Genomic DNA, 17048 nt, shown 5'->3' with positions numbered 1-17048 from the left:
TCTGCAAGATACAAATATCTTGATTTTTTTTCTGTTAAAATGTGACACTAAACTCTGTATTTTCCCTTATGCAATTACCAGTTTAACAAGCAACTACCTTTAGTTAACATTTCTGCGACTTCCTTCTTGTCACCGCCGACATACTGAATCTGTCTTCCAATTTGTAGGCTAGAAGTAGGGAGGATAGAAGTGAGATAAAAATGTCCCTAAACTGAAACTCTGCTCCTTGTCTCCTAGGAGCAGACACCCAGTAGGTCCATTTAAGCAGAGCTGCTGGCAGAAAGTGAAAATAAGCTATACAGGTCATTTTACATAGTGAGAGACATCTAAATTGAAGTCCCAGATACACTATTTCAGAACTGGTAGGTACAAATCATGAAAGAGGAGGACCAGTAGTATTGGCTCAGATACTGCAGGCAGAAAATCCATGCTGTCTGGGGAAAGATCTGCAACCTCTAAGCATGAGTCAAGGTCCAGCCTTTTGACATCAGCATATTAAGAACCAAAAGCTATACAGGGATGACAGAAGACACAGTTGAAAAACAGAGATGAAAGTCCAAGATTAACAATGGGGTTTTTTGAAAAGTTTTGTTGTTATATTGTATAGGTTACATGACTCTCTACCTAAAGGCTCCGACATCCATTCACAGATACCTCAAAAGCCACGATCAGTGGATTAACATCTATCACTTTGTAGCACAGAGAAGCCATCTGTTTTACTGTAGGCAGGAATATGTGTATCAGGCAGACATCAGTGTCAAGAGATACATACCAAAATCAAAGGGCAAAAGCATCAACACAAGTTAACAACAAGGAAATCAAAGAACTTCTAAACCAGGATATTCAGGCAGTCCTGAATCAGATTTCTGAGAAAACTCCTTCCCTGTGGAAGATAATGCTTTCTCTTCTGACATTGTACTTGTACATATGCAGCAAAGCTGGGAAAGCAGATTGCGATCTAACCTGCTGCTTGCAGGAGCTATTGATCTGGTATGGAGGAGAAAATGTAGACAGTATTTTATGTCAGAAATGAAAGCTAATTCAATATTTAGACAGGCAGACAATATGAAAGAAATAATATTCTCATAAGGCATTAGGCTAATTAAAGTGTTATAAACTCTCTCAGATTATCCTCTTTATTCTAGTGGTCCACTGGTGTCAGCATCCCTGACTGTCCTGGCACAGGGAAATCCCATAGAGACTAATTAAATTTTCCTGACTTGCAATAAGAATACAGGGAATTATTTTAAATCCTATTTTTATGTCTGTGGTCTTATCTAGCTACAATGGATAAGATGTGACCAAAAGCACAAACATGCCTAATGGAGAGTTTGGGATGTGTATACCAGATCCTGAAAACCAGGGGCCATAGCAGTTCTACCAGCACAGTTTGTCAGCTGCTGCAGAATTATAGTGTATGGGTATAGGTAAGAAGAGAAACAAAGCCTTCATTCATAGCTAGAACTCGAGAAGAAAAGCCTCAATATGGCTATGACAGATTACCACCTACCAGTGTTCATGAGAAGATAAAAACACAATTGTCAACTCTGGGTCCTTCACAGTGGCACAGTAAAAAGAGCCAAGGGCAAATGCAATGATGTGGGTGATGGACTTGTGTATAATATTAGAAACAGTAGCATTTGATGTGATGGTTTAAGCAAGAAATCCCACTGACTAATTTAAGATACATGTCTTAGGGCTGAGATGTATCCCTCTTCAATATACAGAATCAAGTCAAGACATAATAAATATCCAGGCACACCTTCTAAACATGGTCAGTCCAGCAAAGAACCAGGCACATAACATTGGAGGCTATATTCCCTACTCTTTTTGTGATTATTGGTCCTTGGAAAGAGCAGGTAACGCTGAGTGAATATGAATCTCTTTGAGAGCAAGTGGTTGGTGCTTCATGTGTTTTCTAAGCATCTCATTCTGCTTCCGAACATTGGGAACATTTGCATGAAAATAGGAAATATTTCTTTCTGAAGAGCCAGTGTTCCTCTGCAGCTTGTTCAATACATCAGGTTTAAAGGCATTTGTTCTTACTTGTGTACCCCCTCATTAATAAGTCCATAATACCATACAGAATAGCATTTATGAGTGCAATGGTTGTGCTGAAAGCAATCAGTTGTCTTGTTCATGTGCTGACTTTGTTGGATTAGGACAAAAGTTCTTTAAAAGTTGAGAACTAAAGCTCTGACCCTTTCACTTCTGTGAAGCTACTTCAGCTTAGCAAAGGTATAAGTCGTGAGTTTTGAGTGCCTCATTACGGCTCATACTGATTGCAGCATTCCTGGGAAAATAAGTAGCCTGAACTAGCAAGTTCCCTGGAAGTGAATAACACTTTGTTTCCTTTTAAATCTGGTTCCTATCTAACCCAGAAACAGCTGACAGTTTTTTGAACCTGACAGTTGAGGCTGTCTGCTGTTTTGCACATAATAATGATGCTGAACCGACAAGTGGAATGGGAAATGTAACCACATTCTCAGGACTGCTGCCCAGCTGAAGGAATGGGTGGGGATCAGGCTAGCTGTATCTGCTTGGATGACTCAGCCCCACTCGCTGGCATTGACACTTCCAAAAAGAGTTAATGCTGTTCTGCTGACTCACGGAGGCAGATTAATCTCTTTTCCTGTTTGATACACAGCAAAAGTGTCTCACCAGAGAAGGGGCAGCAGACAAGGCAAATAACCAGGGCATGCCTATAACCAGTTTGCAGACCACCACAAGTGGTACCTGTATGCTGCTTGAGAATTCAAGTCTGCTTCTGCACACCAACATCTTACAGCAGCTCTGGGAGCCCCAATCTAAGGTGTTGATGTACAGTCTGGAGGCAGGGAACAGTTTAGTTTTGACTGTTAATTTTACTGATGATGTTGATGCTGCTGTGCTTTAAATGTCTCTGATTTGTCTCATGCAGCAGCTCCAAAGTATCACAATTCATCTCAGCTTGTTTTGCCAAAAGTCCTTGCCAAGGCCTGTGCATCTCTTATATTGTAATCTCTTCTCTGGCTACAACACATAGAACTCTTCATTCATTTGGGCATATCACTCTTTTTCCACATTCTCTTGTAATTTCTCCTCTTCCACTGCTCCAAATGCAAACTCCTTGTTCTCAGTTTCATAGCCACTCACATTTTAACTGTGTCTCATGCCAGTTCTGGTATTTGTTATCCTTCCACCCACCCTCACTTTGTTGATTGCAGCCTCCCCTTTTCCTTCTTTATCCTACAATTCCCTTTATGACTGGGGACGAAAGCCTGCAGTGAAACAGTTAAGTCCCTGCTGTAGACTCCCTTGCAATGTCTCTGTCATGTGTCATAGCACTGAAGCACCAGCTAGTAACAGAAAGGTAGAGGAGGATGGGCAGGGCTGCAGGTTGGCTAAGGAGCTGCACACAGGATCCTGTGAAGTCAGATTCCCCTGCACATGTTTTTTGAAAAAGTTCCTTAAGATATAGACTGTCATCGACAATGTCTTGTGTTTATGTGTCTTCTGTATGGCAGAACAACTCTTAAATGACCTGTGAACTAGTTTGTCTTCCTCTCCTGTGGAACAGGATTGCTTCACAGTCTAAGTGTCTTGCAACTTCCCAGGGAAGCAGGGTGCCATATTTCATAGCTGCATTTTAAGCCACAGAGAGACTGAGGCCACACTGGAAGCACATGCAAGTGCCAAACCCATGTCTGCTTAGTGCAGGCTAATACTAGACTTCTTCACCTGTCTATTTTTTTTCTATACAAAGATAAATAGCAGTAAAGACAAGCCCTAGGGCCATGTTCAGAACAAGCTGAGAAACAAAGTACTTGCAGAATTACGTGCTTTCCAGGAAGCTATTTTTCAATGTATTGTTGCAGTGAATGTTTATATTTTGCAAAGACAAACTCATAAAATAGTCATTAAGGAATGCTATTTTATGTACAAATATTTTTCAGAACAATTTGATATGTAATCACACCAAATGTTTTCACATTCTTGCTCATCATCATCATGGTTAGGCTTCACGAACAAAGATTTAGGAAGGCTCTATCCACATTTGTTACAAGTGCGCTGGTGGCTAATGAGGCCAATACGAGATAGACATGTCCGATTGCAAAAGGCACAGCGGAAAGACTCCTTAGGTGGTATATTCTGCAGGACATGATTCTTTCTGCCACATTCCTGCTACCTCCACAGCGTTTGCATTAAACAACTACTGCTTTACTGCATCTCTTTTCCTTCCAGAATGGCTGTGACGTGTCAGGGCTTGCCCAGAACCCCAGGGCTCATTCAGATGTTCAGAATATCTGTGCTTCAAGAACACATAAAATTTGACACCTGGTCAAACCCACCGTACAATGGCCTTTAGCAACTGGTAGAATGTAAGCCTGAGTCCTGCAATATCTATACTCTGGTAGGAACAAAGCTCTGGCATTGCCCCTTAGCCCTATCTGAGGTGTCTTTGTAATGACTCAGATTGCCAGTCTCTCACTTCTACCTGCAGAGACCATTTAATTTGGATTTATTATCTTTATCAATATATCAGATCCTGAATTTGCCAGCTTGAGCCAAGCTCCAATACTGGCTAGGTTTGCCGGTGAAATAAATATGAGGCAAAATGTTTATAACTATAGTCAGGTTCCTGGCCAATAAAATATAAAATAAGCAAATGTGGTAGTTACAAGACAAAAATAAATATAGTCCAGGGCTGAATCTTGCCTAAGCTTTAGAAGTTCAGTTAGGAGGAAGTCTCACGAGTGAGGGTTTTAATCAACCTGCAGGTGGGAACCTCGGCAAGAACATGAAGCTAGTCTTCTAGAACTCTGCTTCAGATCAAATCCTATCCATTGCATAAATGGAATACATGAAAGTACTGCATTTAACACTCTTTGTAGGCCAGCTAGATCTATCCAACCCATATTATATGAGGTTTTTTATGTTTTGCAATTACCTGGAGATCATCTTCAGCTATGGAGGTTCAAAGTTAGTTCTTTGGACTACTTCTCTCTTACACCCATTCTCATAGAATCTTCTTTTCCTGTTGTTTACTTTTGATGTTTGTCTAAAAGCCTCAACCTATATAAAGTATTCTACAAAAAAAGTTCTGAAAGTCTATTAATACATTCCCTTTAGCATTCTCTGCATATATTTCACACTTATCTTTAGAATTGAAGCAGTCTTTTTAGTCTGTGCTAGTACAACACACAGTCTAATGGAATTCCAAAGATGAATACCCCTCAAAGCTTCCAGAGCCCTCATCCAGCAGGCCCTCTATCTTACTGATACCACCTGGTGCTCTGAACAATGTTTTTCCGATTTCTAGCAGCCGTATTTACAGACAGATTACATTTGGTAGTAACTGCCATGGATGACTCTCCTTCAGTACTCCTTTTAGGATTCCTGATGGCAGTTGCTTTTCCTTGGTCCACACTTCCGTCATCTGTGTGGCTTGCAGACCGTGGAAGCCCCACCAAAGCCCATCTTGACATGCAGTGGCTAAGCAGCCCTAGCATGGCCACCACTGTTCAAATCTCTCACCTTCCCTGACGCCTCACTCCCTCAGCTACAAAGGTACAGCCAGCTTTTTGCAGCAGTGTGTGGTGATCTGGATAAGGGGTTAAAGATTGTGGTTAAGGTTGGGCTGAAAATGTTTACAGTTTTTTAATTAAAAAGGGCATGATTATCAAAGTTACTTTAAAATTGAAGTCATCTGCCCCAGCTCTTGGACGTGGGGCATTTTATGGCTCCAGGGACATCTGTTTGTATAACTGAGAGGGTGGTACAGAGTCAGTATCTGCTGCTGATAGAAATGCCTGTCAGACTACGAGCTTAGTGTCTTTGCTGAGAGAGGTGTGTTGACTTCTCTGGAAGGATTACTCCCTTGTTCTCAGCCTGCTTGCCAACCGGCTGTTCCCTTCGTCTGGGCTTCTGATACTCATGTAAAGAGTGGTACAAAACCCTGGCTTGTGTGCAGTGCATGATCTCTGTTCTCTGCAGATAAATCGTTCTGACACGATGCAGCAGTAGCAAGCTGCTTAGTCCGACCAGCTTCTGTTATCTGTTTGAGAAGTTTCAGTGGCCTTTAACTGTTTCATTGCAAAAAATTTCTAACAAATCCACAAGAATACCATGCAAGAAGGAGGAGTAAAAGTTTTGATCTCTGTGCTTACAATCAAAGCTACACGTTGGTGGGCAGTATGAAACATCCCTTAGCTCCTTCCTCAACCAGCAAACCAGTGATTATCTATGACTCTTCAAAGGACACAATCCCCAGACATTATATGATCAGTTCACTTCCTCACATTACTCTGAGACTCTCCCCTCACATCACTTGTGAAACCATTAGCCAAGCCTTCTAAACTGTATCACAGAAATATTTTTCCTCAGCTGGGAACAAGTATACTTCTCAGAACAATCTCAGGATGATTTGATCCTACTCCTTTCACAGAACTGAAACTGCTCTTTTCTGAGAGGACTCAAGTACCAACTCCTTTCTCCTGACCCTCTTCAGCTGTTGACTGTGAAATTCTCCTTACTTACCTGGCACTTTTACAGAGATTGGTAACGCATCACTATACTTACTTGCTCCCAACATCTTTTTTCCTGTAATTGACAGTAGGTGTCTTTCCACAGAAAAATAGCTCTGTGATGTTATGGCTGGGTATCCAACTCTGTCTGTACTCTGCTGCTTTGCCGTCTTCTCTCCCACATGTAAGTCCTCTCAGAAATGACAACCTCAAAAGCACATCCTCTGTCAAGAAAAAGTTCCACAGTTATTCCCTTTCCTCGGTGCAGATCAACACGAGTTTGCTGAGAAATGCTGCCTGATGATCACAAGCTTCTGATTTGAATGCACTTACAGATTTCTTTCTGGAATCTGTACCTGCTTAGAGTCAGTTTCCACCAGCTGCAATGAGATTTCAGGCTCTAAAACAGCACCCTCATGAGAAGAAATTTTAACGGCACTTAGGCAGAAATACTTAATCTTGATTTTATCATACTCGAAGTATTTAACAAGCAATACTTTAATAAAAATGTCACTAAAACAACTCCAAATATTCTGTTTGTCTTTTAACATTAGTCTTTACCCTCTCAACAGCTCTGCAGTTTGTCTCATGAAACTCCTACTGTCTTGTTACCTCATTATTCCCTTCTAAAATTTTATCATTATAGCCCACTTCACACCTCCTCTACCATACTGTCAAATGCTCCTGTGACCTATGGTGCATTTTATAGTTCTAGTTATAGCTATAGAATCAAACCTGCAAAATCTACACCCTGATCTGCCCGTGACATGTAGGTCACCTTTGGCAGGCCCCCAATTTCTTTAGGCTTCAGTCTCACTAGCCATAAAACTACTTTGTTCTTTGAGATTTATGGCTGAAAACCACAGAATAGAGCTATATATGTTAATACTGCTTACGAAGAGTTTTCAAGTGTGTTGCAATCTCTTTGAATGACTGAATCCATGTAGAGATTAATTATATCTCGTAGACCTAGAAATAAAGTATCTCTAAAGGGCCCTGCTGGACAGTGCCTATCAACCAATGATCTAACATACTTTCTGCGTCTTCCACCCACTTACTCAATTATTCCTGGATGAAGAGGAATAGATATGAGGCACCCATGCATCTCCAATCTGAAATAAATTGCTATCTTTTAGTTCTTTGCTATGGAGGTCTAAATGATGCTAAATGCATTTAACCTCCCTGTGGTGGGTTGTCTTTCCTTTCAGAAAAAGAAATTTAGCTCAACCCTTCTCCCCTCCAATTTCTTCGCAAATACCCTTGACTGCATTCAGCTGGGTGCAGGGAGTGGAGACCAAAAGAACTGAAGCTCTGCCTGAGAACATTTGCCACCCACACACTGCAACAGTGTTCAGGAGCTAAATCTTATTTACGAGTCTTAGTTTCATTTCCAGTCCTTTGTGCCAAAAATCCCAGTGCATTATAATTTGTACACATGGGTGGCCACACAGTTTTGGCATTATTTGCTACACACTAGCCCTCTCTTAATCTGGTCTGGGGTCTATAGACATACAACAGTTGCACAAATGTGTGGGAGCGTGGATATGACAAACGACATCAGGAGATGCATGTAGAGACACATTCAACAGGCAATAAAAAATATCAGAGAACTCTTAAATAAGAGACATTGAAATAGCACTGAAAAATGTATTAACTGTATTGCAGCATTTGAGCACGAGCCCAGAATTGGAAGCAAACAGCTTGCTTCGAACATTTCATCAGGCATGTTTCTCTGTAGTAAGCAAAGCTAAAAACCTAGCCAAACTATGGGTAGCCAATACCCTTTGGACTAATTTGGGATGAAGACCAAACACATTTTGGTGCTCAGATATCTTTTGAATAGAAGGCAAACAACTCTGGATTTTGTCAATATATGTTTAGGCACAGGTTTTGAAAGAAAACTGATTCACTACCTTCATTCACGTTGAATTATATAAAATCTAAAATTTACTCTGTACCTTCATTCACTATCCTCACTCACCTGAAACACTTGAGAGTGGTATTACAGTAACTCATTTCTCCAAATGAAAATGTGTCCATGTGTCACTTTGACGTGGTAACATGTCTGACATGGGACCAATGCCAATCTCAAAGGAGTGCCATATGCGCTTTAGTTCTATTGTTTACATAAATTATCTCATATATACTTGGGAAAGATTAGCACCTCCCTTTTGCAACTGTATTTGTCGAAAACGGGCTGCAGAGGTAAAGAAGAGAATCCGAGTTCTGAATGCCTGCCAGGAAAATGTAACTCTATCCCACCCACTGCTCAAGGTAAAGAGTAAGAAACGTTCATCATTTCTTTCATTAGTTCTGTCCCACCCCGAGTCTCCAAGTGTAGTAACACAAGCCTCAAACCGTGTAATGAATAACTCTATAACCAGCATAGGGTCACTAAACAAACTGGAGTATCTAGCCTGATTACAAAGTATCATGCTTATAAAGTAGCGTTTCAAAAAAACGCTGCCAAGTCTCACGGCTACCGCGCTTGGGAGCTTTGTGCTACTTGTAAGCTTCCTCGCTTAAATCTTTGCTACAAGGACCGACAGCGCCCGTCGGACGGGTGGGATGTCTGGTGCCCAAGGCCAGATTTGGACGCCCGACGTCCAGGTTTGGTGCCGAGCCTGGACTTGGAGAGCACCGCTGGAAGGTCCCAGTCACCGAGTTTAAACTCCCTTCCTCCGCGCCTCCCCCGTCCCGTTCCCTTCCTATGAAGCCGAAGTGAAGGCGTGTGCGGTCGCTTCCTGGATGCTCTTCCCCCATCCGCGCCCCCCGCCCCGGCCCGAGGGCGCTGCCCGCAGCCAGCCCCTTCCCTTCGCCCCTGCCCACCGAGGAGGGAGGGCGGACACGGCAGCCCCGCGGGCGAGGCGGCGGCGGAGCTGAGAGGCTCTGTCCCCGGAGACGGGTGAGGGAGGACGGGCGCGGTGGCGGCGGGTGAGGTGGGTCGCCGCGTGAGATGGGTCCCCGCCTGAGGGGAGGCGAGTCTCCGCCCGAGGGCAGAGGAGCGGCCGCTGCCCGGCAGCGCCCCGGGGGACGGAGCACTGCCTGCCCAGGGAGCGCAGCTGCCCCGGGCCGGCACCCGCGGGTGCGGCAGCGGGGCCGGCCGGGCTCACGGCTCCTCCCGCCGGAGCGCTGCCGGGCCGGGCCGGGGGCGGAGGAGGCGGGGAAGGGGGGAGCCGCTGCCGTCACCGAGGCTCCCGGCTCACTCGGCTCGTCGCCGCGGCAGCCCCAGCCCCGCTCCCACCCCCTCGCCTGCCCCCACCCTCCTTTCCTTTCTCTCGCTTTCTCGGCGAGAGCACTGTGCCTCCCTTCCCAGATGGCAGCCGGCAGCGCCATGCAGCCTCTCGTTCCTCCTCCTCCTCTCCCTCCTCTCCGACTCTAAGTTAATGCCATGCTGCCGCTGCTCTTCCCGGCACTGCTGGCCGCCTGCCTGCCGCCCTGCCAGGGCTGGAGCCCCTCGGCGGCTGCCAGCGGTCAGGAGGAGCAGGAGCAGGAGCTCTTCTTGCCCCCTGCCAACTCCTCCTCCCGCTCCTTGGCCAGCCTCGAGATGGACCTCGACGGCGCAGCGAGCAAGGAGGAAGGGAGCACCGACAGCCCGGGCACGCCAGCTGCCCCTAGCCGAGAGCCTTTCTCTTCCACTCCCACCTCCCCCGGGCAGCAGCAGCAGCGGGAGCAGCAGGAACAGCAGCAGCGGCCCCAGCCGCAGGGGCAGCCGCAGCCCGCCGAGGACCCGCACTGCAACATCAGCGTGCAGCGGCAGATGCTGAGCTCGCTGCTGGTGCGCTGGAGCCGCCCGCTGGGCATCCAGTGCGACCTCTTGCTCTTCTCCACCAACAGCCACGGGCGGGCCTTCTTCTCCGCCGCCTTTCACCGCGTGGGGCCGCCGCTGCTCATCGAGCACCTGGGGCTGGCGGCCGGCGGCGCTCAGCAGGACTTGCGCCTCTGCGTGGGCTGTAGCTGGGTGCGGGGCAGGCGGGTCGGCCGCCTGAGGGGCACCGCGCCCCAGCCCGCTGCCGCCGCTGCCTCCTCCTCCTCCTCGCTGTCCTACCCGCCGGCGGCGGAGCCTGGCCAGTACTGGCTGCAAGGGGAGCCGCTGAATTTCTGCTGCCTGGATTTCAGCCTGGAGGAGCTAAAGGGCGAGCCGGGCTGGCGGATGAACCGCAAGCCCATCGAGTCCACCTTGGTGGCGTGTTTTATGACTCTGGTCATCATCGTGTGGAGCGTGGCCGCCCTCATCTGGCCCGTGCCCATCATCGCCGGATTCCTGCCCAACGGGATGGAGCAGCGCCGCGGCACCACCGCCGGCACCACCACCGCCACCGCCGCCAAATAGCCTATCCCGGTGACCCCCCTTCTCTTCGTCGTGTGCTGTGGAGGGACGCGGGACGGACTCTGTCGTGTTTTTGTTGTTTAAAGCGTGCCACAGGTGCGCAGCGGGTCGCGGGGCCGCCTTAGCGCCCGGCCGGCCCTGCCCGGCTCCGAGGGGAGCGGCCCCGAGGGGACCTGTGTGCGCGTTTTATATCTTTAATACCCGTTTTAAACGAACCTTTTGGTAAAAAAAAAAAAAAAAAAAAAAAAAAGAAAAGAAAAGAAAAAAAAAGGAAAGGAAAAGTCCACCCAAAAAAATCAAAGGAGGAACTCAGAGAACCTCCTATTTGGCCATATTTATTGTCATCGCAGTAGCGTTTTCATATAGGATACAGTTTGAGTGGGTTTTTCCTTTGTGGACAGAAAGGGACATCTCTCTTGGCAGGACAGAGAACTGAAGCGATATATATATTGTTATTGCTGAAGCTGAACTTTAATGAATCTTTTACACTGTATTTACCGGTTGAGATAGTGTGTATTTATTATTGTAGCTCTGCGTTATTTGGCTTTTAATACAGAGATTTTCTTTCTGGAGCCACTGTAGCCTTTTGTTGGTCTGTTTCCGCCAGGGTGGAATGGAGGTTTTGGCTGGCCTTCCTGTCTGCAAACCTGCCACAAAGCTCCCCATGAGATGGTGTTATCAGGGTTGTTGGTGGGAAAAGGGGAACCCCAAACCCTTTCTGCATGGTGTTTCCCCTGTCCGTACAGTAGATGTGGGTCTGTATGCCTACACCAGGGTTGGGTGGAGTGGGGTGGGGAGTTGTGCCAGAGATTCTCCAAGGCATTTTGATCTGCACCGCTCCACAGACTACAGCTTTCTCCTCAGTTTGAGGTTAAGTGGCTTCAGTCCTGGGAAGATGAGGCCCACTCTTTAAGGTGCGCTAAAAGCAGTGTGGGGGCACGTCTCTGACTTGCACAAAGTTCTTTCCTCAAAAGCAGCTTGGATGCAGCGTATTTGTTGGAGACATGGTAATACTGTACCTCTTTTTCATTTGCCAGCCTGCAGGGTTGCTCACAGAAAGTCTTTGGGGTGAAAAGGCAGAAGGTGCCAGTCCAGGACTAGATTCTAGCTGCTGCTGTGCAAGCATGCAAAGAAGAAATATTTCTTCTCTCTTGTTTGAGCAGACAGTTGTGTAGCCTAAAATATCATTTGTTGTATACTTCCAACTGTTTAGCCTTATAAGAAGTTGTTTCATGATAAGTCCAGCTGAAGTTTCTAAAACCAAAATATGAGCTAAGTGACAAATATTTGCAACAGGAATTCTCATTCCTTTGCCAGCATCAATGAATTTAATTTGTTAGGAACACAACGAATTCACTTGGGCCTAATTCAGTGTATTTGTAATGTTTTCTTCCCAAGGGTTTGGTGGAAATGACTGGATGAAAAGTCTGGAAGGATTAAATTCTTAGGATTCCTATACTTTTTAATTGAGAACAAAATAAATTAAATGCATGCTCTATGTTTATGCTATCTGGAAAAAACTACAGAGAGAACAAAATTGACAAGCAGCAGAAATTAATCAAGATTTCAAAATGCTCTATGTCCCAGGGCTGCCTCTATACCCACTGTTTCTCCTATTGATCTTGATGGGGTCGTTGTTTGAGTAAATATTGCAGTCACTGTGAGAAGTGTTCACTTGACATCTTGATTCAACGGGCACCTTCCCCTATAAGCTTAGTTTACAGAACCCCTCTTTTTTTTCCTTGATGTGAAAAACAGTGTAATTTCCACCTTGTGCAAACTCTTGCACACAGACATTTCACATGCTAGAGAGCAATTTTTTGCCTATCATGCCCTGTGTGACAGAGAAGCCTCTTCATACTGAAAAGCAAGGCTAGCAAGAAAACATGATGATAATGCTAACAGCCTCCTGAAAGAGAAATGTTTTACATATGGAATAGACCTTAGAAGAGTTGCCATGCTAGGAAATAATTTCTTCTTTTGAATGAGATGCTTTTAGGCAGAGAGTTAAAAATTTTAATTAGAAGTTTTTCTGGCTTTGTAGTTCGAAATATATAGTCCTCACTGTCATGCAGGCAGCCTGTGCTCAAACTCAAGGTTGGAATCTCTCTTTTTTTTTTGCTTATCCTTGTTTCACCAGTGACCTGCTATTGGTTGTTGGATTTTTTTCCTTTTTTTTTTTCCCTGAATTGCATCAACATAATGTCAGAAATAGGCAGCTTCAGCTATTAAAGGTTTATTATTTGCAGTTCTTGCAGACACCTACAAGGTGATACACCGCAACTGGTACAAAATGGCTTTTGTTTTTCTAACTTCTATCAATATCAGCTTGAATATAAACTTCATGAATAGGTAGCGACACACTCTGAATATTTTACTGCTTCACTTATAAAATGTGATAGAAAAGAGGGATTTACTCGTAGTTATTCTATAAATACACTTGTAAGTGGAGCTACTATTAAAAATTTGATAAAACATGAAATGTTTGAAACACAGGGATGGCATTAAAAAAAAGCAAACTCCAAAGGCAAATCTTGTTCAGAATATAAAAAACTGGAACATTTTCAGGGATTACTGATCTCAGACACAATGTGCAAAGAGCACTTGTGTGTTAGGGAATGTGTTTCCGTAGATCACAGTAACCATGGGGGTAAGCATGTTCCTATCACAGAGAGAGGCCAGTCTGTGTTTCTGTGCCTTAAAGAGGAGTTTAAGGCACAGCAGAGGGCACAGAGATTACCTGATGTGGAGGCTTTAGCCTGGATCTAACTCCCTGAACCCTTGGGTTTCAATGAGATGGCAGCAGGGCTTCTCCTGTAAAGAATAGAGTGGAAATGCACAATGCAGATCGTGAGCTTTCTTCAGTCTCTGTTACATCTAACATCAATAACTCTGCTCCTATAGCTGTGGCGGCTTCTATGACTCTAAGTAACCTATAATTTTGAGTAACTTTTGCCCACATCCATTGGAATTTCATCTGAATCCAATCCAGAAGAGGCAAGCCCAGGGCAATGTGAAACAATACATCTGCACACCAGCTAGTTTTAGGGTCCAACTTTAGACACTGAAATGTCTATTTGTTTTCTTTTTCACTGGCAGTGGAGCTTTATTGTCTCTTTGCTGGAGTTGATTCTAAGACATTTTTATTCATCTGGATTTATTTTTAAGACCTGCTGGTAGCAGGGCCAGCACGAGAGCAGATGAGTCACCATATATAATCCTTTATGTACTCAGGGAGGGCATATATATGTATATATCTATCTGTACATGAGGACTCACTGTGTAGAGTAGAGAGTCAAAATAAAAAGGACAAAAAGGATGGTGAGAAACAAATAATACTGAGCAAATAATACTGGTTTTCTTTCCCTATTTGTTGGATCTTGTTTCCTGGTAAGTTATCCTGACTTTATTTATGTACAAGTGTTTGTGGAAAGCAAGGGATACCTAGAAACAGAGGTAGTTTCTTGGTTTTCTTTTTATGTAATTCAACTATATTACAGATTATTTTTTTCATTCCAGGAACCAGGAACTCTCTCCAGACACAGATTCAGTGTTAGAAGGTATTAGGCTTGTCTGCTAGTGTTAGAATTTTTTCTGTATATTCAGAACTCAGAATTTAATCTCTCTCCCTCACCTATTTTCTTAGTTAAGTTTCATAGGTGTGTTAGAAGCAGAAGTATACAGAGTCATATGTAGTTTTAGCATGGACACAGTTTTGCTGTTACTTGGTGCCACACCGAGTCCAATAATAAAAATATAAAAATGTAGTACAGTATAATAATAGTTATATATTATGTAAGCACACTGTTGTTCAATAGGTTACCAGTAATTGATCATTTTTTGTATGTCAGGAGGTATGTGGATAAATGGGACAAAATTACCGTACTTGGTTAAATGTAATAGTTCTTACTTATTCAGGGCTTAGTTCACCAGTGCTTTCGATGATTAACGCGACTGCAACAGCAGAACTATTTGTGCAGTGAATATTACTCAATATGAGTAAGGGCTGCTGAACCAGACCCTAAAAAAAACTAATTAAAAGCTGTAGTTGACTGAATAAGTATTATTCATTGTGACATCCGCTTGCTGAATAAAAGTATCTCCAGGGCTGACATTACGTGATCCCAGAGGCTGAACAAAAGCCAAGTGAAATCAAACAGTTAATTGAAGTTTTGTATGACTGGAGATCAAAGAATTTATTTCAAGGATATATATCTAGATGTATGAGTAGGTATGACGTTCATGTTCCTCTCTGGCTTTTATAAACATGGTTAATAAATCCAAAACCAGGATTTCTCAGTTCAGTGTAGGGCCTTGCCTGTTTGGAAATTAGCTTCTTTCTGAAGCTAGTGTGAAAATGTCAGTTATTTTTCAAGGAATTTTACTGAATAAATGTAATTTTTTTTCCAATATATTTCAGGGAGTTGCCTTGACTTTGTAAAAAACATTTGTAATGATTCCATGAAAATGTGTAAATCTCAAGTCCCATATGTATTCAGATTTCAAAGCATAAAAAATCTTTTTAATCAGTAACTGAGTTTTAAAAGCATATTTTTAAACAAAAAAATCAGTTTCCATTTTTCTCCTCAGAAGTAGAACGTTTCAATGAAGATCAGAAGTGCACTTGAGTGTTTCACGTTGTGATTTTGTGTGGAAAAAAAATTCCCTTGTGTGATTTGAAATTGATAACAGCTTGTGACATATAAGGTACTATATTTCTTGTCCCATCTTCACAATATTTCTGGTAAAATAAGTTGTCCAAAACAATTGTAAATTATAATAATATTATTAATAATAAAGCAGCTCAGCCCATTTGTTTTGTTTCTGTTCTATTCTACCAAGGGAGAAAGCAGTCTGGTATAAAATTTGGGATATTCAAGATGTTTATTGGAAACATGTGGATGGTGTTTAATTAGGTTTGTGACCAGGCTTCAGTCTCACAATCCAAACATCTTCCAACTTTTTATAAAGTTTGGGTTCTAACTGAGTGTAGCAGTTTGAGCATTTATATGTCAACCACAGTCTCTGGATCTGCATGTTGGGAAAGCCAGGATCTAAAAACTTCTCTTATTTTAGGTTTCTTATTGTCTTGGCAGGTTAGCAATCTCAGAGCAAAATCGAGGAAAACTGAAAGGTGCAAATATCCTATGAAATACTGTGTGTTTCTGTGTGTTTGACTTGCTCTTAGCTTTCATAGAAAACATAAGATTAAGAAGATATAAATTAGAGATCAGTGCTGTCCTGAGAAAATGAATTCCCTAAGAGTGTGAAGTTAAATTGTATTTTGTTCCTTGTAAGGTGACACTTGTTAGATGCAGTGAAACTGTACCTTGTTGGTGTCATTCTGGGTGTTGCTAAGCAACATGAAGTAGTTAAAATGGAAATACAGAAGAAGAGCACGGAGGAATAAAGGAAACAAGGACATAGAAAAAGCATAGAAGAGAGTAAATGTGCCAGCACATCCTGCAAAGAAGTTGTGAATGCCAACTGAGAAAAAGACAGCGATTAAGATCAGAGAGAAAAAAGAAAACACAAAGTGAATTAGGAACTTGATTACGTACTTCGTATTCAGTCTTTCCATATTCAAACTTTTCAGTGCTTTAATTGAGCAACTGATTGCAGTTTTGGCCCCAAATGGCAAGAGTGATGGCAAAAGAGAATAAGAGCCTGGGAAGAAGTGGGAGACTAAAGACAAACTAGGAAATGGAAGCCCCATACCATAAATGAAAAGAGAGATCACTCTATGTTGTGCTGGAACCTAAACAACAAAATGGCAGGGCACTCTCATGCATGTGCTATCTGCTCTACCCCAGAGAAGTGGTCACTGCACCAAACCTGCCAGAGTTCAAGAAGCGTTAGGACAATGCTCTCAAATACATGGTGTGATTTTTGGGGTTGTTCTGTGCAGAGCCAGGAGTTGGACTTGATGATCCTCATGGGTCCCTTCCAACTCAAGATATTCTGTGATTCTATGGTTCTGATCCTAACCTAATTTTGCTTTATATGTTCTCTGAAATTGCAAGGAAAACATGATAAAAGTAATTTTTATGGAATGGATATGGTTCTTCCATCACATCTTGTATCGATCTGTGTCAAATATACGTTTCTCAATGTTCATCATAGAACCGTAGAATCATCCGGGTTGGAAAAGACCTCCGAGATCATCAAGTCCAACCCTTGATCCAACACTGCCATGGTCACTAGGCACTAAG

At 43.4% G+C, this 17048-nt stretch overlaps 1 protein-coding gene across 1 annotated transcript; it reads left to right on the top strand.

Moving 5' to 3' along the window:
* Positions 1–9780: 9780 nt before the first annotated feature.
* On the top strand, positions 9781–15648 carry TMEM158 (transmembrane protein 158). Its single transcript, XM_039388287.1, has one exon. The coding sequence runs from the start codon at positions 9898–9900 to the stop codon at positions 10837–10839; it is 942 nt and encodes a 313-aa protein (XP_039244221.1). The 5' UTR covers positions 9781–9897; the 3' UTR covers positions 10840–15648.
* The last annotated feature ends 1400 nt before the right edge of the window (positions 15649–17048 follow it).

The sequence above is a fragment of the Pipra filicauda genome, unplaced genomic scaffold (assembly GCF_003945595.2).
Source record: "Pipra filicauda isolate LSUMZ 115617 unplaced genomic scaffold, ASM394559v2 scaffold62_size3274119_pilon, whole genome shotgun sequence".
In the NCBI taxonomy this organism is placed as follows: domain Eukaryota; kingdom Metazoa; phylum Chordata; class Aves; order Passeriformes; family Pipridae; genus Pipra; species Pipra filicauda.
The sequence above is the reverse complement of the archived record's forward strand: the minus strand, read 5'-3'. Positions and strand labels throughout refer to the sequence as shown.

Excerpts from the sequence above, each read along its gene's own strand:
- TMEM158 (XM_039388287.1), top strand. The coding sequence starts at position 9,898 with ATGCTGCCGCTGCTCTTCCCGGCACTGCTGGCCGCCTGCCTGCCGCCC.